The 22,545-nt window shown below is 53.4% G+C and overlaps 1 protein-coding gene across 5 annotated transcripts in view; it reads left to right on the top strand.

The window, feature by feature from the left end:
• Positions 1-21,236, top strand: part of ITPRIP (inositol 1,4,5-trisphosphate receptor interacting protein) — a 30,202-nt gene extending 8,966 nt beyond the window's left edge. For all 5 annotated transcript variants that reach the window (XM_010333089.3, XM_010333097.3, XM_010333099.3 and 2 more), the window contains one exon: positions 14,825-21,236. In XM_010333089.3, coding sequence (XP_010331391.1) covers positions 14,838-16,496 — 1,659 coding nt within the window. In that variant the 5' untranslated portion in view covers positions 14,825-14,837 and the 3' untranslated portion in view covers positions 16,497-21,236. The remainder of the gene's footprint in view (positions 1-14,824) is intronic.
• The last annotated feature ends 1,309 nt before the right edge of the window (positions 21,237-22,545 follow it).

Raw genomic sequence — 22,545 nt, 5'->3', positions numbered from 1 at the left:
AGTGTCAATAATGCCAGATTGGAGGGCGAGGAAGGGTGCTGCTGACCTTCCTCCCTGTCAGCCCCTGGGGCCTTTAGAAGAAGACAAAGAGGTGGAGGAAGCAACTTAGTCATACTCTCCAGGTTTCTGGAGGAGCCGCAGGGATGTTGTTCTTCCCAGAGGACTCCTTAGCATTGCAACCATGACGATTTAACAAATCAAAAGGGAGACCTGACCCTGGCACCAGTGCCAGTGCTGACAGCAGTATCATTTGCCAAGCTCCACTGAGGGACTGTGAGATGGTGCACAATGCCAGCAATTGGACATATTGCCATAGCAAGTGGTAGAGCCAAGATTCAAACCCAGGACGTCTGGTTCCAGAGTTTGACTGCTTAGCTGTAGTTCTCTAAGCCTCTGCAAACTGTTAGGCTCTTCTCAGCTGATGAGCTACGGGCTGTTTCTTTCTTGGTGACCTTAGGAGTGGGAATGAGCCCGTGTGAACTTGACACTAGCAGTGGCTGCTTGCTGCGCACCTCGGTCTGACACACATGTGAGTCATGGGTCCATGCATTCGGCGGGCATTATTTGGGCACCTACTGGATGCCAGCACAGCCTCGGTGGAGCACCCGCATCACACCTTATTGCTCTGTCCCTGTGGCTAGAAGACGATGTCGCTGTAGGGTTGTTTTATGCAATTCATAGGGAGTGTGACTCCAAGTAGGCACAGGTACTTCTGGGAGCAATTTTGCTAACTGTTCCTAGCCTTACTATGTGGGCCCTCTGCTCTCCGGAGAGGAGGACTGGTTTGCGCTGACTGGCGTGGGAGGGCTGGCAGAGGCCCGGCTCTATGGTTCAGCCCAGATCCCTGCAGCAGAGCGCAAGCAAAGACGCTCTTAATTTTTTTACAGCTTTGTCTTTGTGTCTGTAACTGTTCCCCTTTATTGAGATGAAACGGGTTTTTAGATCTTTGCAGGCAGAGTGTGTGCATGTGCTTGTGCTTGTGTGTGTGTGTGTGTGTGTGTGTGTGTGTGTGTGTGTGTGTACGCGCTTCCCTTCCTCTCCCCGCTCTCCCCAGCCCAGCTGGGGCCCCGGCATTGTGTCAGGTACCGCCTAAGCCGCAGGGGACCCGGGTAGAAGCACAGTCTGGGATTTCTTTCACTGTGTGGGGCCCAGAATCTCTGGAAGCCAGGACGTGGGTAAGAGATTAGTGGGGTGGGGAGGCTGCTATGGGCATCTGGCCTGTCCGAGGCCATGAGAAGGCCTGGAGGGTTCATCCTCCCGGCTCTCCTAGAGGCAGGGTGTCTTTCTAAGCGGGGCTTTCTTTGTTCCCATCCAGGGATCAAAAAGAAGCTGGCTGCTGGGTGCTGGCCCTTTATTTAATTCCACCCATCCCAGTTCCTCAGTGAAAGGGGGAAAGTGGGAGGGGGCGGGGAGTGGCCAAGGGAGGGCTTTGTTCCCTCCTTGTTTTCCTTTGTGTTTACTCCCAGGGTCTGTTCCAGCCCCTTCCCCTTCCCATTGAGTCAGTGTGTCTGCTGTTGCGTGGAGCCGGTGTCTGGGCGTGCAGCCTGCCCTCCCTGCCCCACGGAGAAAGTGTGGTTTTGCCTGAATGTTTGCAGCTCTGCCTGCAGGCAGGGGGTGTGCAGAGCAGCGGGTGGAGAGAGGGAGGGGGACGAGGCTTGGGAACTCTGGCATGTCCTGCCCCAAGGTGGTTATTCGTGTTCTCTCCAAACCAGCACGCTTGTGGGCTTGTGGGTGAGAGGCGGTCACAGGGCTAGGGGAAATTCTGAGGAATATGAGCCCAGACCAAGCCAATGGAGGACAACGGGAAGTGGCGAGGGTGGCATTGCCGGAACTGTGATTCAGGCCGAGGAATCGGAGGTGGGAGCCTGGTGGCTGAGGGAGACCCCCCGCACAGGCTGACTGTGGGAGATGCATCCTTGTGAGTGGTGGGTATTTGTGGGGGGCTTTCTTGTGAAAGCGGTGCCTCCAGTGCGTGATGTGAGCTGTGGGCCCCCCGGATAGTGTACGTCCTTGGCAGAGTGCAGATCTATGCCAGTTGCTCTGGGGAATGTAAAGATAAACAGGACCCCACCCTTGCTCTTGAGAAGCTCACAGTGAGGAAGGTGATAGGGCAGGACAAGGACAGAGGCAGCTGTGGGGCACACCAGGGTGACACGGGGCCTGGAGCCAGGCTGTTGTGTGACCTTGGGCATGTTGCTCCACCTCTCGCACGTCCTGCCAAGAACGTGGAGCTGATGGCCCCCGCCCCTGGGGTTGCTCCGAGGGTTAAATAGGATGACTTAAGGATAGAGACACATGAGACTAGCCTGGGTTGGGTGTGCGGGGTACATCTGCAGAGCCACCTGAACTACACAAGGTGCCTGGCTGCACTCAGTGGGACCTAATTCCTCTGTCCCTCTCCCTCCCCTGTTCTTCTATCCCTTAGAAGAAAGAGGGATTTTCCTTAGGATCCAGAAAGGCTCCTTGGAAGTGGTTTCTGAGATGGGCTTGCTATGAGGTCAGTTGGGTAGGGTTTTGGCCAGGAGAGAGGTAAAGCATGGATGTTTCCATGAATGGTGTTGCGGTTGGGGGTGCAGGAGGTATGTGGGGGACAGGAAATGATCTGAAGTGGCTGGGCCAGGCAGAGAGGGAAGCAAGGGGTCCTCTGAGGCTGGTTGGGCCAGGCTTGAACATCATTCTTACAGCGCTGACGTGTGTCCCATGGAAACCAGACCCTATTGAAATGGGGAGGGGAGACGTGCAGTGTTGGGGAGCTAGCTAGGGGTTGTCAAGTGTTAGAGAGAGCTCAGACGAGCTGACCCCAAAGGCCTACACTGGCCAGCATGTAAGAGACATTCCATTTCACACGGAATCCCTAGGCTTTGGTGCAGAGCAAAGGCCAGGTCAGAGGTGGCTGGGGAGACTAGACATATCCCAACAAAGAGGAAGGTCAGCGAGGGGAGCTGGCTGGGAGAGAGGAGGGTGCGTCGCGCTTGGAGACTGCAGTAGTCTCTTGGGGTGGCCAGAGCAAGTTGCCACACACCGGGATTTCTTCTCACAGTTTTAGAGGTCAGGATCGAGGTGTCAGGGCCACGCTCCCTCCAGATGCTCTAGAGGAGAGTCCCTCTTTGCCTCTTCCAGCTCCTGTTGGCTTAGATGACCCTCAGCTGTGGCAGCGACACTCCCACCCCGGCCTCTGTCTCCCCTCACCTCTCTTCTGTCTGTCATTTCTGTCACTTCGTAAGGATACTTGTCGTTGGATTTCAGGCCCTCTCAGGTAATCCAGGATGATCTCATCTCAGGGTCCTTAAAGTAATCTCATCTGCAAAGACCCTTTTCCCAAATTAGGTCACAATCATAGTGGTTGGGGATTAGCAGGAGGGGGGATATTTTGAGGGCTGCCATTCAACCCACACTGCTTAATGGATCTGAAATGCCCTTGGAGGGAATGGGTGGGGGGAAAGGAGGTGTGGGCCAGAGCTCGGGGTTGCAGGGAGCCACATCCTTGCCTCCGCCACTGTTTTACTCCTTGTCGTCTCCTCACTGTCCTCTCCACAGCCATAGACATCAGGCCTTGGTCTGCCTGTCTATCCCAGGATGCTGTGATTTCTGTGATGCCCTGCTGGGGGAGGCAGGCAGAGCGGCTGGACGGAGGGACACTCTGTCCTTCCTGGGAGAGGATGGCTTCCCTGCCTTCTCCATCTGCTCGCCGAGGGACGTGCACCAGCCAGCGGAGGAGCGGGAACAGGAAGGATGTGGCTCGCCCACCCAGAGTCGGCAGAGTCCAGCCCTCTGTCCTTCCTGTGCCTCTGCTGGCTGGCAGGCCACTGCATGACCCAGTCCTGAGGACAGGGTTGGCATCCTGGTGACTTTTTGAAACCGCTCCCTCTTCCGAGAGTGGGTCCTGAGAGCACTTAATGCTTTGGACGGGCGTGAGCGGCACCTCCTGTGAGTCCAGCCAGCGTGTCCATGTGCACGCAATGGAGGCTCGCTGGAGCCAAAAGGCATCTCCTGCCCCATGTGCACTTGCCCACCTGCTCAGTGGTATAGCTGCCTCAAGCAGGCACTGGGGTGGAGCTCTCCCTCTCTACTGTCTGTCCTGCTGCTGCACCTCACCAGGGTCCAGACTGACCCCTGCATGCTTCTGAGCCCAGCATCCCACTCAGTCAATCTGGGCCCTCCCGTGGGTTAGGGAGGCAGAGTTGTGGCCCCTTGGGCCCACAGGCCTTACTATAATACCAAGCGCTCCTAAGTGCCGCAGCATCAGGCCTTTTTGCTCAGGTGAGCCTCTGCTGTCCGCATGTGGACATGCTGGCTGGACTCAGGGGTGCCCATTTGCATCCACCCAAAGCATTAAGCATCCTCAAGGCCCACTCTTAGAAGAGGGAGGGACTCAAAAAGGTCACCAGATGCCAACCCCAACAAGACCTCCTTCTCTTCTAGTCCTTGCAGAGGCCTTGGGGAAGGCAGAAAATCTGCCCTGGTATTTACACTAAGCCCCTACAAGGCCTGGCACGGAGTCAGCCCTCATAAGTGCTGGTTAGGATTATTCCGAGTGTGGCTGCCGGGGCTGACCGGGAAGCATTGCGGCAGAGCCAGGCCTAGGTTTGGGGAGAAAGGTGGAGCCGGTATTTCAGGGAGTCACAGACTCAGAGGAAATAGTGGGTTTGCTGAGTAGTTGCTGATGGGATAGGAGGAAGGAGAGTCCCGGGTTAGGGGTAACTTTGAGGAACGCATCATGGGGGGTTGCAGACCAGAGCCCATAGGCTCTGGGTATCCACGAATCTATTTTATTCTATTTTTGAGATGGGATCTCACTGTGTCACCCAAGTTGGAGTGCAGTGGTACCATTTCAGCTCGCTGCGACCTCAGCCTCCCAGGCTCAAGCGATCCTCTCACCTAAGCCTCCTGAGTAGCTGGACCACAGGCATGTGCCATCATGCCCAGCTACTTGTTTATATTTTTCATAAAGATGGGGCTTCACCATGTTGCCCAGGCAAACTTCTGAGCTCTGGTGATCCATCTGCCTCAGCCCCCGAAAGTGCTGGGATTACAGGTGTGAGCCACGGCACCCAGCGTTGCTCACATGGTTTTTAAAGAATTTTGTTGAAATAGCAGCCAACATTTAAAAATGGGGGGATTTTGATAAAATCCAGATTAGCGGCTTTTCTTGGGGAAAAAAAGATCTTGCCATTCCAGGTGCACAGAATGTGTGATGTGGGGATTTGCCCTTCAGATGAAACACGTGCCGTCCGGTTGACCAGTGTCCCCTCCCTCCCGCTCTCCACTTTTCCTGCGGGCTGGCCCTCCCAGACTCTTGATTTTTACAACCCGTGGCCTTGAGACAGGTGGCTGGAAGAGAGGAAGGGAAGGAGCCCGTGGCCACAGGGTGGCAGGTCCAGGGAAGATGAGCTAGTGGAGGCTAACATGATGGTACTGCCCAGTGGGAGGGGGCCAGGTGACTGGACAGGGTCGGGCTGCAGGGATGTGGGGAAGAGGAAATGCTGGGCACCCAGAGTCATACCCTTTGCACCTGCTTTCTCAATGATTTTTGGTTGGTCCTCTTCCTTCCTCTTTCCTCACTTCCGTTTTTTTTTTTGTTTTTTTTTTTCTTTTTTTGAGACGGAGTTTCGCTCTTGTTACCCAGGCTGGAGTGCAATGGCGCGATCTCGGCTCACCGCAACCTCCGCCTCCTGGGTTCAGGCAATTCTCCTGCCTCAGCCTCCTGAGTAGCTGGGATTACAGGCACGTGCCACCATGCCCAGCTAATTTTTTTGTATTTTTAGTAGAGACGGGGTTTCACTATGTTGACCAGGATGGTCTCGATCTCTTGACCTCGTGATCCACCCGCCTCGGCCTCCCAAAGTGCTGGGATTACAGGCTTGAGCCACCGCACCCGGCCCTTCCTCACTTCCTTTCTTTGCCTGTCCCCCCGTCCCCTTCCAGAGCCCAGCCTCCAGCCTCAGTCTGCTCAAACGCCCTCCCCCCATATTCCCTCTCCTGTCCCCATTTGGGGTGCAAGTGAGGAGGGACCCAGCCAGACATGCCCTGGTGGGAGCGGCAATGCGGCCTTGCACTTGCTGGGGCAGGGCCCTTCTCCTCTCCCACTGTCCTGGGAGGATGGCAGCCAATCAGGCTGAGCAGTGATTCATTCAGAGCCAGCGTTACTGAGCCATTTGTGCTGTGTCCTCTGTCCTGAGTTAGGCAACAAGGAAGGAGTTGGTGGAGACACGTCACCCCCACAGCTCTAGCTGCCTCCAGCCACCTCCTCCCAATGTGCAGTAAGTCAACTCCCAGTTACATGTTGGGAGCCTGCAGTGTGCCCATCCCCACGCATGGTACCTCCGGGGCTACAGGAGAACATTCAGCTTCTTGACCATGCTGGAACTGTAGGTAGGAAGGCAGAGACTGGGGAGTGACACAGTAACGAGCAGGAAGATGGCCTGACCTGCAGGAGTTCCTGGAAGGGCGAGATAGGCCAGGTCCAGGGGCAGGCTTCTGGAGAAGGGGCCCTGAGCTGGCCTTGTGCTATGGAAAGCTGGTGTCACCGGAGTGTGGGGCGTGAGCCCTGCTAGAGAGAAGCATGGAATCAAGGGGGAGATGAGTAGGCTGAGCCAGGGAAGGAGAGTGTCGCAACGGCTCAGACTGTGTGCCCCATGGGTTCCAAACTCTAAAACGAAGATTCAAACTCAATCTCTGCTTGCCTTTCTCATAATCCTGTTTATGCAAGGCCTGAGAAGCTCGGGGGACAGTAGGCCTGGATAATTTTGGTGCAGTGATGCTGCAGAGGTGCCCCTAGTCAGAGGAAGAGGCAGGACTCACTCAGTCTTCCATCAGTCCCTTGAGGGATGGAAGGAGAGCAGAGGGAGGGGCATACTCAGCCTAGGTGCTGCTCACATTCAGTCATGCACTGCAGACTCAGGATTCCTCCCAATGGCCTCCCCAGAACATCAGTCCCTTCATCTGTAAGAGAGGTTTAATGTGACTACCTAAATGAGGTGGTGACGATTGAATGACAAAACCATGCAGAGTACTTAGCATCCTGCCTGGAATCGGGCACCTGCTTCCTAAATGGCTGTTCATGAAAACATCTTCACCTGTCCCTACCCCTCCCCTGTTGCGTGCTGGAATCGCTGCCGGGTGCTCCCTGGGAGGGTCCACGGGATGATGCCCAGCCTGCCCCTTCCGCCCCACCCACCCTCCAGGTCTAGCATGTCTCCTCTTTGGGCCTCGGTTTCTACATCTGTAAAATGAAGAAACCTAAATTCAACTCTACATTCTGACTTTCTTACATTTTTGGCTTGATTTCCCCCCAACAACTGCGTACCTCAGAAGCTGGGACTGAGAAGCTCCAGCATGCGGCCAGGATACGGTAGGGGTCCAGCCCAGACTCGTGGCAGTGTGGCTCTCCCTTGGCTCCTTCTTTCTGGAGGACCCAGAACAGAACCCAGACAGTGAAAGGGACCCAAGTCACCCCGAGGGCCTGGGCTAACAGTGCTCTCCCCTGCCATCAGCCAGTCCTTTATTCCATTTCATAAAGGAAACCTATCAGCTGCTCATTTTGGCTCTGAACGTGATGCCAGGCCCAGGGCTTCTTTTGCTGTTGTAATTAGCAGAGCTAATTGCATCTGTCGGGCTGGGTGCTGGGCAGGCCCTTGGCAATTTCCAGGATGTGGGCTGCTGTGACCCTGCAGGAACCCCACCCACCTACCCAGAGGACACCTGGTTTGGGAAGGAGTGGTTCTCAGACGTGTGGGCATTAGAATGACCTAGACGGCTTGTTAAGACACAGATGCTGGGCCCCAGCCCTGGAATTTCTGATCAGCAGGTCTGAGGTTGCCAGTGAAAATCTGCATTTCTAACAAGTTCCTAGGTGGCACTGTTGCCACTAAGCACGTTGAGAACCACTGTCCCAGAGGGAATATCGGGCGACCAAGAAATGGGTCCTGGGCACCCCTGCTGCTTAAGGCTATGGTCAGCCAACCCTCCTTGGGAGTAGATGGGCAGTGGGCCTAAGCGGTGTGATGAACAGGTTGTGGGGCCGGACACAGGCTCCTGTTCCTGGTTGGTGGAAGGAATTCCATCTGGAAGGAGAGGAGGGCGTGAGGGTAGAGCCAAGGGGTTACACACTGACATCTCCCCAACAGGTGAGGGCAGGGAAGCTCCAGACAAGGAGAGGCCCTCAGAACGGGAAGGAAACTCCCTCCCTCCTCTGCGTTTTTGCAGCCTATAGCTCGTGTGCCTTTCATGCCCCACACCTCACTGTGTCTGGGGACCCCGGACGTAGTGGCTTGTCTACCTTCCCATGTGGACTGTAATGCTTTTGCTACCAGGAGTCAGGCCATACTCATCATCACAGGCCCTGAAGCATGTAGCATTTTCCTCGAGCTCAGTATGTGCTCCGTACACATAGCACAGTGGGAAAACGTGAGCTTTGCTGGCAAAGACAGAATGAGCTTGAATCTCAGCCCAGCTATGGCTTTTCTAGTCCTGTGGCTAGAAAATGACTTAGACTCTTGGGCTTTTGGTTAACCCATCTGCAGCAGGGATGACACCCACCTCTTAGAAGGTTACAGTGGTCAGTGTGTGCCATGCCCAGCACATCCTAGTGAGGGCGTGAGAAATGAGAAATCCTAGTGAGAGCTGTGGCTATCAGACAATGCTTTGTGGTGTTTATTGGATTAAGCTATGGTGGGGAGTGCTGCAGGCTCTGGGGGACCCAGGAGTGAGGGACCCCAGTGAAGGAAGGAAGCCGTCTTGGATTTCCCCCAGAGTCTTGGCTTCTGGCCAGCCTCAGAGTAAGGGTCTGAGTGAACCACCAGTCCTGGCCAGCCACCTGCAGCCCTCTGTCCCGCCCACCCAGAAGCTTCCGCCTTCCCGCAGCCCTTGTTGCCCCGTGATCCTGGCGTTGTCAGGCTAAGTTTAGCTGTGAACAGCATGGGCCGCCTCTCTCTGGGTGGAGGCGGAGAGGAATTCAGCAGGCTTCCTGCCGGCTTCCTGGCAAGTAGACAGAAAAAAGCCCGCCAAGTGACCCAAGTTTATTCTTAAAGCCAAACCTACTGGCTGATGTCTCAGACCACAGGTGTGGGAGAGCCTGGTAGAGGTGAGAACTTTGGGCCAAGGCAGAGGTGGACATCCTTGAATTGGCAGTAGGGGACTCTTTGAGGAGGTGTGTGCATGTGCGTGCAAGTACATCCACACACATACACACATCCATGGTTCGGGAAAGGCTCCTCGCTACCCATCCTGTCTCAGAATGTCAGAATGCCCTGCTTCCCTCCCTTTTATGGACAAGTCAACTCTATAGAATATTTGAAGGGATTTATTCAGAACCTATCTGAGTGACCGAGTCCTGAGGCACAGTCCTAAGAGATCCTAAAAACATGTGCCCCAGGCAGTTGGGTTACAGCTTGATGTTATAAGTTTTAGGGGGACAGAAGTTACAGGCCGGCCAGGTGCTCAGGCACTCACGCCTGTAATCCCAGTTCTTTGGGAGGCCGAGGCAGGCAGATCACTGGAGGTCAGGAGTTCGAGACCAGCCTGGCCAACTTGGGGAAAACCCGTCTCTACTGGTAATACAACAATTAGCTGGGCATGGTGGGGCATGCCTGTAGTCCCAGCTACTCAGGAGGCTGAGGCAGGAGAATTGCTTGAACCTGGGAGGCAGAGGTTGCAGTGAGCTGAGATCAAGATCATGCCACTGCACTCCAGCCTGGGCAACAGAGTGAAACTTAGTCTTAAAAAAAAAAAACACACACACAGAAGTTATAGGCAGATGCCGGGCACAGTGGCTCACGCCTGTAATCCCAGCACTTTGGGAGGCCGAGGCGGGTGGATCACGAGGTCGAGAGATCGAGACCATCCTGGTCATCCTGGTGAAACCCCGTCTCTACTAAAAATACAAAAAATTAGCTGGGCACAGTGGCGCGTGCCTGTAGTCCCAGCTACTCAGGAGGCTGAGGCAGGAGAATTGCCTGAACCCAGGAGGCGGAGGTTGCGGTGAGCCGAGATCGCGCCATTGCACTCCAGCCTGGGTAACAAGAGCAAAACTCCAGAGCGAAACTCCGTCTAAAAAAAAAAAAAAAAAAAAAAAACAGAAGTTATAGGCAGATGTCCATCAATGCATGTGTAAGGTATATGTTAGTTTGGTCTGGAAAGGTGGGACAACTCGAAGTGAGGGCAAAGAGTGGCTTCCTGGTCATAGGTGGATTCAAGGATTTTCTGACTGGCAATTGGTTGAAAGGGTTACGTTATCATCTAAAGACCTGAAATCAGTAGAAAGGAGTGCCTGGGATAAGGGATTATGGAGACCACGGTTCTTACTATGTAGGTGAAGTTCCAGGAAGTGGGCTTCAGAGAGAGAAGATGGTAAATGTCTGTTAGATCTATAAAGGTGCCAGACTCTTGGTTAATCTCTCCTGTATCAGGAAGAGAGCTGGAAAGGAAAGGAAATTCTGTACATAATGTAGATTTTCCTGGCAAGAAACAGCCTTTCGGGCCGTTTCAGAATATGTCAAAGAGATATATTTTGGGGTAAAATATTTTGATTTCTTTCAGGGCCTGCTCTCTGTCGTGTGATGCTATAGTGGATTGGAATTCGGGATCTTATTGCTAGAGTGTCTGTTTTGTCACTCTTAAGATCTCTGTTTCATGTTAATGTTGGTCAGTTGTGCCTGAATTCCAAAGGAAGGAGGATATAATGGGGTTTGTCGACCACCTCCTTCCCGTCTTGACCTGAACTAGTTGGTAAGGTTTATTCTGGAATCCCCTTGGCCTGCAGGAGATTCGTCTGACCCCTGGGGCCTCCAGGGCCGTGTCCCCTATGATTTGGTTTGGGAAGGGGAAGTATCAAAAGCTTCAAACTGAGCCCCATCTAGTGGGCCCTGAGCAGCCACAGCCCTGTTCTCTGCCTGGGCCTGTCCATCCCTGTCCTATCCCGTAGGATGCTGCAGACTGAGCCAGCCTGTGCAGGGTTTAACAAGGAGCCAAATGACAGCTGGGATCCGATCGGGGGAGCAGTAAGCTGAGAAGTTGGGGAGATGGTTTACATGAGAAAGTGAGTCAGAGGGAACCCCTGACCTGCAGGAGGATTCGAGGCTCCAAAGGCTTCTCCCCTTTGCTGGGGGCCAGGGCGGACTCTGGGATGTGCCAAGGAAGAGCAGTAGCAGCGGAACGGCTTGTGCTTTCAGAGCACTTTTCAGCGTGTGTTTACTCCTTGAGCCTGGGGCTTGGGCAGGGCTGCTGTGCTGAGCAAGTGAGAAAGCAGAAGCCCGTGGATGCTGAGGAGGAGGAGCCTGCCCAGTGCTAAGCACCCAAGGTGTATGATCTCACCTGTGCTTTCCAAGTTCCCTGTGAAGGAGGGAGTGTTATTAACTCCTCCTCACAGGGATAGTGTGGGAGCGCAGAAGCTGCGCCATCCACCCCCACAGTCACTCAAGGTTAGAGCCTAGGTCTGCTGGGTCTACAGCCCAGGGCCTCTTTCCTTGCAGTCCTTCCCACACAGATGCCCTGTGTCCCTGGTGCTTCTGCTGAGTCTGTCTGTAACCCTACAATTGCCAGTGCTACTGTGCGCTGCCTGCATCCTGCCAGAGTGCCTTGTAGGGGCGTCTGTGCACACTCCATCCTGAACTGCAGGCAGGATCATCTGCGGATTTCCATCCCATCAGTTTCTTTTCTAAGAAAACTTGCTCAGGGGCAAGCATGTTGCTGAGTGCTTGACATGCAATATCTTATTCAAGCTTGACAACAGCAGACATGATTATTCTCGTCTTACAGACTAAGAAACTGAGGTTCTGAGCAGCAGAGTGACTTGTCCGGAGTCACCTCCAGTAGGGGCACATGCTGGGTTCTGACCCAGTGTCTCCTCTCGAGTCTGTCCTCTTCTCCCCTTGCACACGGAGTTGGTCCCTTCGGTAGGTTTGCAGTTCTGAACCTTGCCCCCCTCAGTAGCTCTCACAGCTCTTCCTCTGGCAGGAATGAAAATGTAGCAAGTAGCACCATGAAGTGTGGCGTAGACACAGGAAGGGTTCCCAGCCACAGGGCTTGGCCATGGCCCCACTCCCCCTATGTGGCATCCTACACTGAGTTGACAGGGAACCTAGGGAGGTGGTTGCCCGGACTATTACTGTGACTGATCAAGGCCCATTGTGTCCAAAGGCGGCTGCCTGTGATCCAGGCACCTTGAAGGACCTCAGAATCCCCAAAATATCTCCTAACTGGCTGCTGCCTAATGTTCTGCTGAGTACTCTACACCTTTATGTTAACACTCTCACCCATTTTAATCACCCAGCCTCTCAGTTAGTTATGCGTTGGACCCTCCCTGGCAAAACTTTCCACTGATGCTTCTCTGATGTAGAAACCAGGCTGACCTGTTTCTGCCATTATCCAGCAAGCTGCTCCCTGGCTTGGGGAAGGAAAGCTGGCTTGCTGCCCCCTGCACTTTTCCCTTACTCCACCCACCTGGCAGTGTGACTTCCTCCACTTTCTCCTGGTGGCTTTCCTTCTCCCGTGGAAACGCTTCAGAGCTCATCTCTGAGGCCCACGCTGAGAATCTGCAGGGTGGAGGACGGACCTTCTCCACTCCTCCACCCTTTTGGGTCCTGCAGACCTGTCCAGCTGTGTATGGGGTGGAACTGTCTGAGTCACATCTAAGCAGCAAGCTTTGTCTAGGCGAGACCAGCAGCCAACTCAGGCCATCTCCATCCTGCGTCTTGCCAAGGACTACCTGCAGAGGTATCCTTACCTGGGGACAAACCCCTGTTCCTAGGTACCATTAGGACAAGAATTTCATTGTGCAAATTCCAGATAAGGGGCTCAAGCCAAAGGGAATGGGGCTCAGGCCAGCACTGCAGCTCCTATCAGCCAGTATTGGCGTGCACCAGGGGGTGGAAGGAGGAGCACTGTGCTCTCAACTATCTCAGGACCTCAGCTGATTTGCATTTGGCCATTTGCTTCCTCGCTGGCGCCATCACTGAGGTCCCAAGCAGAGAGGGGATAGTTGCAGTGTGCAAATAGCAGATTGTTAAGTCCCAGGGTTCCTGCTGAGGAGAAGAGAGGATGTAAGTAAGGCTTGCAGTGGCGTGAGACAGTGCTTCTCAGATTTTTATGTGGATGGTATTAAAATGTGGATTGCAATTCAGAAAGTGTGGGTGAGGCTGAGATTCCGCATTTCTTTTTTTTTTTTTTTTTGAGACGGAGTTTCGCTCTTGTTACCCAGGCTGGAGTGCAATGGCGCGATCTCGGCTCACTGCAACCTCTGCCTCCTAGGTTCAGGCAATTCTCCTGTCTCAGCCTCCTGAGTAGCTGGGATTACAGGCACGAGCCACCATGCCCAGCTAATTTTTTGTATTTTTAGTAGAGACGAGGTTTCACCTTGTTGACCAAGATGGTCTTGATCTCTTGACCTTGTGATCCACCCGCCTCGGCCTCCCAAAGTGCTGGGATTACAGGCTTGAGCCACCGCGCCCGGCGATTCTGCATTTCTAACCAGCTCCCAGGAGATACCGCAGCTGCTGGTCCTTGGATCATGCTTTGAATTGCAAAGATTGTAGGGATTAGCCCTTCACCAAAACTCCCCTGAGGCTTAAAAATCCACTTATCCTAGGAGAACAGAGTGCCTCCCTTCACAATTAAGTCAGATTTAAAGTTCAGATGCCTCATGGCAAGAAGGCAGTGACTCTCTGCTCTCTGGTCATCTCCAAGATTGTCCTGCGGAAAGACAAAAGCCAGGAGAGTGTGTCTGAATTTGAGGTAAGGTCTGCCAGATCGGAAGACCTTACAGGAGATGTTTACAGAAAAGGAGGATAAGGGCTCAAATCTACTTCAGAAACAGTTACTGTTTGGTGAATATGTGCTGTGCCCTGGTCACTCAGCCGTGCAGTTTGCAGGGATCATTGCATCTATCAGTACCATGACCCTGAGGGGTACTATTGCTTTCCTCTTGTGCAGCAAGGAAGCCAGGGCTCAGAGAGGTGTGTTAACTTGCCCAGGGTCACACAGCTATTCAGTTGACAGTGCTGGCTTGGAACGTAGTCCTTTCTCCCTTAACCACTAGGCTTTAGGATATTGCAAGAAGATGGCATTCACTTGGGAGAGAAGGAGATGTTTTATTCAGGACTATTCTGACTTCAAGTGGTGGAAAGGCCACTCAAACTGACTTAAAAAGGGTTTTTTCATTGACTTATATGACAAAAAAGCTCACCCACCTGTCAGCTTGAAGACAGCAATCCCTTCAAGCAGAGCTGAGTACAGGGAGGGGGTTTCTGCTTTCCTCTGTGTGTTGGTGCCTTTCTCAGGTGGGCTCCCTTCCTGAGAGCCCACTGCAGGTGTAATCCTCTTCCCTCGGCAATCTAGCAGCCAAACTAGCAACGAGATGAGTTTTTCTCCCCATTGGGCCTAACACACCCTACATCTGTCTCTCATTGGCCCAAACTGGATCAAATGCTCATCCCAGAACTAATTGCTGTGGCTGTAGCTGGGGGGCAAAATGTCTGATTGTCTTGGGCCTGGGTTTTGAGCCCACCCAGGAGCTTGGAGGTGGGTGTATCCTCGCCCTTGCCATAAGCACTGGTAGGAGAAAAGGGTTAGTTCCCAGGGACAGTGGGGTGCTGCTGCCATCCAGAAATGTCTGGGTAGGACAGAAACAGATGCCAACCCCAGGGTAGGCCTTTGGGGCTCTTCCCTGGCTAGACTGACGCTCCTGAGGCAGCTGCAGCGAGCCTCGATGGGTTGGGTGGGAGAACTAAGACCTTCACCAGCCCCGAGGGGCTGAGGTTGATGCGGGGTCCAGGGTTGAGGTGGCATTGAGGGAAGCTTGATGTGACCATCAGTCTCTCTCTGTTCCCAGGAAAGCTCCGACCATGGCCATGGGGCTCTTCCGCGTGTGTCTGGTGGTGGTGACGGCCATCATCAACCACCCACTGCTGTTCCCGCGGGAGAACGCCACGGTCCCCGAGAATGAGGAGGAGATCATCCGCAAGATGCAGGCACACCAGGAGAAGCTGCAGCTGGAGCAGCTGCGCCTGGAGGAGGAAGTGGCGCGGCTGGCAGCTGAGAAGGAAGCGCTGAAGCAGGAGGCAGAGGAGGGCAGGCAGCAGAATGAAACACGCGTGGCCTGGGACCTCTGGAGCACCCTCTGCATGATCCTCTTCCTGATGATCGAGGTGTGGCGGCAGGACCACCAGGAGGGGCCCTCCCCTGAGTGCCTGGGCGGTGAGGAGGATGAGCTGCCTGGGCTGGGGGGCGCCCCCTTGCAGGGCCTCACCCTGCCCAACAAGGCCACGCTTGGCCACTTTTATGAGCACTGCATCCGGGGGGCCACAGCCGACGCTGCCCGTACGCGGGAGTTCCTGGAAGGCTTCGTGGATGACTTGCTGGAAGCCCTGAGGAGCCTCTGCAATCGCGACACTGACATGGAGGTGGAGGACTTCATTGGCGTGGACAGCATGTACGAGAACTGGCAGGTGGACAGGCCGCTTCTGTGCCACCTTTTTGTGCCCTTCACACCCCCCGAGCCCTACCGCTTCCACCCAGAGCTCTGGTGCTCCAGCCGCTCAGTGCCCCTGGATCGCCAGGGCTACGGCCAGATCAAGGTGGTCCGTGCCGACGGGGACACCCTGAGCTGCATCTGCGGCAAGACCAAGCTCGGGGAAGATATGCTGTGTCTCCTGCACGGCAGGAACAGCACGGTGCCCCCCTACGGCGACATGGAGAACCTGCTGTGTGCCGCGGATTCCGTGTACCTGGACACGATGCAGGTCATGAAGTGGTTCCAGACGGCCCTCACCAGAGCCTGGCACGGCATCGCCCACAAGTACGAGTTTGACCTGGCCTTTGGCCAGCTGGACAGCCCGGGCTCCCTGAAGATCAGGTTCCGCTCAGGGAAGTTCATGCCCTTCAACCTGATTCCTGTGATCCAGTGTGATGACTCGGACCTGTACTTTGTCTCCCACCTTCCCAGGGAGCCGTCCGAGGGCACCCCGGCCTCCAGCACAGACTGGCTCCTGTCCTTTGCTGTCTACGAGCGCCGCTTCCTCAGGATGACGCTGAAGGCGCTGCCCGACGGCGCCTGCCACCTCAGCTGCCTGCAGATCGCCTCCTTCCTGCTCTCCAAACAGAGCCGCCTGACCGGCCCCAGTGGGCTCAGCAGCTACCACCTGAAGACCGCCCTGCTGCACCTCCTGCTCCGCCGGCGGGCTGCCGACTGGAAGGCGGGGCAGCTGGACGCTCGTCTGCATGAGTTGCTCTGCTTCCTGGAGAAGAGCTTGCTGGAGAAGAAGCTCCACCACTTTTTCATCGGCAACCGCAAGGTGCCCGATGCCATGGGCCTCCCGGAGGCCGTGCTCAGGGCAGAGCCCCTCAACCTCTTCCGGCCCTTCGTCCTGCAGCGAAGTCTCTACCGTAAGACACTGGACTCCTTCTATGAGATGCTCAAGAATGCCCCAGCGCTCATTAGTGAGTATTCCCTACATGTCCACTCGGACCACGCCAGCCTGCCCCAAAAAGCCAACGTCCTGTAGAGCATGTGGGAACCTGGAAGCTAGGACGAGGGCATTCGTCACAGTCACACTCCTGGTGGCATCTGCCAGCGCTGTCCTGGGGACAAGGCGGGCTTTTGTGGGAGCCGTGCTCAGCCTGCCAGGAAGCCAGGCCCTGCAGGGCAGAGGAAACAGAATTTCAACAGGAAGCTGGTACCATTGGGATCTGTTGGTAATGCTGTCATTTGGGTTTAGTTTACTAAACTAAACCTGCAGTTTACTTCTGGATCATGAATGGCCAAGATGGTGGCAGAACATGCAGTGGACCGTGAGTTGGAAACAATGCAGATGTTGGATTGGGTGTAATTCTTTTTGCATCCCAGATCCAGTCTGTACTTGTTCTTCATCAGCAGAGGATCCATGAGAAGGATAATGGGGAACCATGTTAAGACCCAGCACCGCTATTCCCAGCCCTTGGCCTGACCGTCTGCAGCCAAAGCACTATCAGGGACAGATGTGGGAATGTCCATCTTGGCTCCACAACCTGCACAACAGCAGTCCCACCATGGCTGCCACTTTTTTATACTATTTGGAGAATATACCTTGTATAGATTTGGGTCCCAAGTGACCAACATCTCTGTCACATGGAAATGGGTACTTGGTGGCATAGAGAAACACAGCCACTTTTTCAGCTATACTCCTCTCTCAGGTGCACCCCCTTCTGCTGTCCTTCCCCAATGTACCGGGTCCTGAGCGTGGTGGGTGTCATTTGCCATGCTGGATGCCAGCTCAGTGGCCCCACACCTCTCTTGATTCTCTCCAAAGCTGGTCTCTCTATCAGTGAGGCAGGGGAGGACAGATGCTGAAGGTGGAAGTTCACCTGGAGAAGGAGACACACAGGGTGACTGGGGCAGAGGACAGCTGGAAAAGAAGCTCTGTCACTTCTTCATTCGCATCCGTAAGGCGCCCAAGGCCATGGCACTCCCAGAGGGTGTGTGCAGGGTTAAACCTCTCTGGGTCTTCTGGCCCTGCGTCTTGCAGTGAAGTTTCTACTGTAAGACAGTGGACTCCTGTGAGGTGCTCAAGAATGCTACTCGTGTGGTGGGGTCTGGCTTGCGGCCCGGCCCAGTTCAGAGACAGTTGCAGAGATCAGGAGCCAGGATGTCATAACCCTGGGTTGTCCTCAGGGTCCCAATCCTAGGGCAGGGTGTGTGGAAGCAAGAGCTACTGTGGAAACCCAGCTCCAGTCTGCAGCCTCTGAGCCCCTAGTTCCTCACTCCAGCGGGGCTCCCTCACTGCAAAGAACCCACCCCTCCTGTGTGGGCACGCCTGACCACACAGATGACCCAGACCCAGAGAGCCGGGCAGAGGCTCTGTGGTTGGAGCTGGGCTCCATCTCCAGGTCCGTGGTTCAGGCGGATCAGGAAGCCTCTTCCCCACCTGTGGCTTCACTGGCCCTTTGAGATTTCCTATTTCACCATCACTTCAGTTACCCTTGCAGAGGGCCAGGGAGTTGAGAATGTACCTGTGCTCTCCCTCCAGGGTTTAAGCCGGCCATGCCTTCCAGAGAGCATAACCAACTTGACGGGGGTGCCCAACGATCCTTCCCCAGTCCCCAGGAGTGCTCTCAACCAACCTCAGAAAGCTCGAGAAGAGGGACCCTTTGTCCACCAGGGTGAATTCCTGGTGGAGCAGCTCAGCTGTGACCAGGGAAAACCAAACCTGTAGGAAGCCTTCCAGTGTGAGCTGGAGTTAGACTGAACATGCACTTGGGCCTGCCTCTCCCTAGACCCAGCTGCGGGGCACACCAGGAAAGGAACCAGCTCAAGTGTGTCCCTAACAGCAGCCCAGACTACCCCCAACCCCTCACAGCCCGACCTTCCTCATTCCATCAGATGTATCTGCAGAATCGGGGCAAATTTCCTTATTTATTTATGGCTCTTGCCTTTCCCCCTCTTCATCCTGATCCCGTTTTGCTTTGAAGAGACCCCAATAACTGGAAAACAGCCTTCAGAAGCCAAAACCGTGCCTGGGTCTCCCACAGCTTCTCCTTTGCTTCCAGGAGAAAGTTCATGGAAAAAATACCTTCTGGCTTCTTATTTATACAGAGACAACAGAACTTGGTGGGGAAACGGGAATCTTTTCTGTACCAAAGCTGTTTCTAAAGCAGAAAACAGTGGGACTCTTGGTATTTCATGCTGCCTTATTTATGTTAAAGGAAGAATTAAATCTTGCAAGGAGTCGAAATGGTCACAGTGTTCGTTTTTAACTTTAGGAAATCCGTGAGGCTTCCAGGGCAGAGCTGGGGACAGGGGGGTGGATTTCCTATTGACAAAGCAGAAGCTTTCACTCCCTTTTTATTCTTAGACTTTCAGGAAACTTTAAAAAAATAACAAAACAGAACATTTCTAGCCTGTCTTTGAGGCAACTTGTGTGCTGCCTGCAGAGTTCCAGAAAGGGCTTTTGAAAGCTGGCTGTAGGGTGGATTCCAGCCTAAGACCTTATTTCGCAGAGCTGATAGGTGCTAAGAAATATAGGAGCTGCAAGTAACAGGAAGCTTTTGGTTTTTAAGGAAAGAGATTGTGTTTTAAATGGAGGATTTTTAGTCCTCTTAGGGCCCTTTGGCCTTTCTGCTAAGGACGACCCCGCCTTCTTTCTCCAGAGTCTCTTTTCCTTCCCAAGGATGCTTGACTTTCCCCAGCATCTGCTCACTTGCTTTGCACAATAACAAGGTTGAAATGAATAGGGCTGGCCCCAAGGCCAAGAGGTTGGTTAGGGTGGAGAAAGGCCTTACGTCCTCAGAAGCTCCAGCCCCTCTGCATGCCTTGCTGAAGCACGGCCCCCACTGAGAACCTGGGATGGTGCTCTGGTTCAGCAATAAGGGAGAACCCGGTCCATTACCCAGACCCCGCCTTGAACCTCCACGGTACTCAGAAACCAGTCGGGTGGTTGGATTAGGCTTGATTTTTAAGGATTTCCCCCAAGTGACTGATGGCACCTCTAGTTGAGGAAGCCATCTCACTCTTTCCTAATGGAAAGTTAAAGAAAACCCCAAGTGGACTACTATCCCTACAGACCTATTGGAAGATAGATAGACCTGGGAAAAGCCAGTGAGCCTGCTTGGAATCTGTGGTCTAAGCGGCATCAGCTACACCACGAGCTTCTCATGAGGGCACCCACATTCACACTAGCACCATCAGCATCAGAGAGAGGGTGGGACGGCAGAGGTGGTGGGCACTTCTCCCTAGCAGGTCATTAATTGCCCACCAGCATTTATCAGGAACCTAACGTGCATGAGACATTGCAGAAGAGAGGAAAATGAATAGGACCAAGCCTCTTTCCTAGAAGAGAACAGCAGAAGGTAGCCTTCCAAGTACTGACCTATTCTCCGAGTGTCACCCCACACCACACGTATGGGTATCACCTGGGTGCGGCTTCCTGGGCCGTGTCGCAGACTTCAGTGGGATCCCAAAAAGTTAGGTGCAGGAATCTGCACTTCACCAAGTTCCCCACGTGATTCTGGATGTCTTAAGAACCCCTGGACGCCTGGGGTGGTTAGGGAAGGCCTCATGGTGCAGCGCTGCCTGATACAGCCTCTGAAACAACCAGTACTATGGCCAGGAAAGGCATTCTGGCCAGAACCATGGAGTGAGGGTGGGAAGGTCTAATAGAGGCAGGTGAGACAGCACCTACTGTATGCCAGGCACCATTCCGCACACCCATTTGTAAATGTGCACAATTCCATGTCAGTTCCAGGATATAGGTGCTGTTCTGATCCTCTCTACTTTCCAGATGAGGAAACAGGTACTGAAGGGGCAGGTGACTTATCTATAGTCAGCGTGCTAAGTAACACAGCCCAGATTCCAACCCAGGCAGTCCTGGTGTTGGCACATACTGAGAAGTTTTGGCAGATGAGGTTGAAAAGATAAGAGTGGGGCTGAACATGGACAGCCTTGAATGCTAACACAAGGTAAATTTGGACTTCATACAACAAGCAGAGGTGAGCCATTTGGTGGCTTTTGAGTAAGACAGTAACTTGATTCACCCCCCAGACGATGGAGTCCATAGCTATGTGATCAGCGCCATCCTCATCCGGTTGCTGTGGGGTACATGGCTGGCTTCCAGAGCAGGGTAGTGGCAGCTGACAGTGGTTGGTGAATGTCCAGAAAGTCCTAACTCACTCCGAGGCTGTGATTCAGAACGTTCTCGTGGTCCATCTCGTCTCCACCTCGTGGGACAAATCTGGAAGGCTGTTTGGTTTGGCCAGTGACCGAAAGCAGAGGAAGCCAAGAGCCACAGAGTGAAGGGAAGGGCAGTGTGTGCCTTCAGCTGGGTCCTCCCTCTCCACCCCATTCCGTCTTGCCTCACCCCTGCCCCTGGGAGGGGCATCTTTTAGAGTTAACTTTTCTCATTGCCATCCAAAAATAGCTTGCTTGTTTAACTAGTTTGTTATTTAAAACAATAAAATAAGCCAGGCGCGGTGGCTCAAGCCTGTAATCCCAGCACTTCGGGAGGCTGAGGCTGGTGGATCACGAGGTCGAGAGATCGAGACAATCCTGGTCAACATGGTGAAACCCCCGTCTCTACTAAAAATACAAAACAGCTGGGCATGGTGATGCGTGCCTGTAATCCCAGCTACTCAGGAGGCTGAGGCAGGAGAATTGCTTGAACCCAGGAGGCGGAGGTTGGGGTGAGCCGAGATCGTGCCATTGCACTCCAGCCTGGGAAACAAGAGCGAAACTCCGTCTCAAAAAAAAAAAAATAAATTAAATAAAATAAAAACAGTAATACAGTCATAACTTTAAAATTCAAGTACTAACTGGAAAGTTAAGTAACAGACTAAAGGTCCCATTTCTGACTTCTTAGTCCACTACCCAGAGATAATCAGTATGAAGTTTTTTGTGTATCCTTCCAAAATTTTTCTGTGTATGTGTCACGTGTATGTATGTAAGCATCTTTTTAATCCTTTTTTGCATAAATGGCATCATACCAACTGACTCTTCTTGGTTATCTTTTTTTGAACATTTGGCTCTACCTTGTTCTTTAAAATAGCTGCTTACTGGCCAAATGCAGTAGCTCACGCCTGTAATCTCAGCACTTTGGAAGGCCAAGGCAGGAAGATCGCTTGAGCTCAGGAGTTTGAGACAAGTCTGGGCAACATGGCAAACCTCGTCCCTACAGAAAAATACATAAATTAGCCAGGCACAGTGGTGTGCGCCTGTAGTCCCAGGTACTTGGGAGGCTGGGGCAGAAGGATTGCTTGAGGCTGGGAGGCAGAGGCTGCAATGAACCATGATCATTCCACTGCTCTCCAGCCTGGGTGAAAGAGTAAGACCCTGTCTAAAAAAAGAAATAGCTGGGCCGGGCGCGGTGGCTCAAGCCTGTAATCCCAGCACTTTGGGAGGCCAAGGCGGGTGGATCACGAGGTCAAGAGATCGAGACCATCCTGGTCAACATGGTGAAACCCTGTCTCTACTAAAAATACTAAAAATTAGCTGGGCATGGTGGCGCGTGCCTGTAATCCCAGCTACTCAGGAGGCTGAGGCAGGAGAATTGCCTGAACCCGGGAGGCAGAGGTTGCGGTGAGCCGAGATCGTGCCATTGCACTCCAGCCTGGGTAACAAGAGCGAAACTCCATCTCAAAAAAAAAAAAAAAAAAAAAAAAAAAATAGCTGCTTACTCTCTCATTGTCTGTATGTAGGTACCATAACTTACCCAACTTTCCCTATTGAGGGAAGTTGTCTCCACTTTTTTTTTTTTTTGCTATTTATAAACAACACTCTAGTGAATGTCTCTGTGCACAAACCCTGTTCTGAAATGATCCTTCCTCTCCTGGTAATATGGATTCGCCACCAAGCATCTTATTATAAAAAGAACCACTGCCTGGGATTTATTCAATCATCTTGACTCAACAGTGAGGAAAAGGCGTTTGACCAAGTACTGAGCAACAGCATGTTGCTGGGTCTGGCTCTATGTAGGGAACAAAAAAAGTAGAAGACAGGGGCTCTGTCCCCAAGGAACTGGGTCTAATAGGAAGACTACCAATGGCTGCAAAGTAAGTCAGAGATCAATGAAGTGCGGTAAGTAATTG

This window comes from Saimiri boliviensis, chromosome 12, assembly GCF_048565385.1.
Source record: "Saimiri boliviensis isolate mSaiBol1 chromosome 12, mSaiBol1.pri, whole genome shotgun sequence".
Lineage (NCBI taxonomy): Eukaryota > Metazoa > Chordata > Mammalia > Primates > Cebidae > Saimiri > Saimiri boliviensis.
This window is presented reverse-complemented; position numbering and strand designations above follow the sequence as displayed.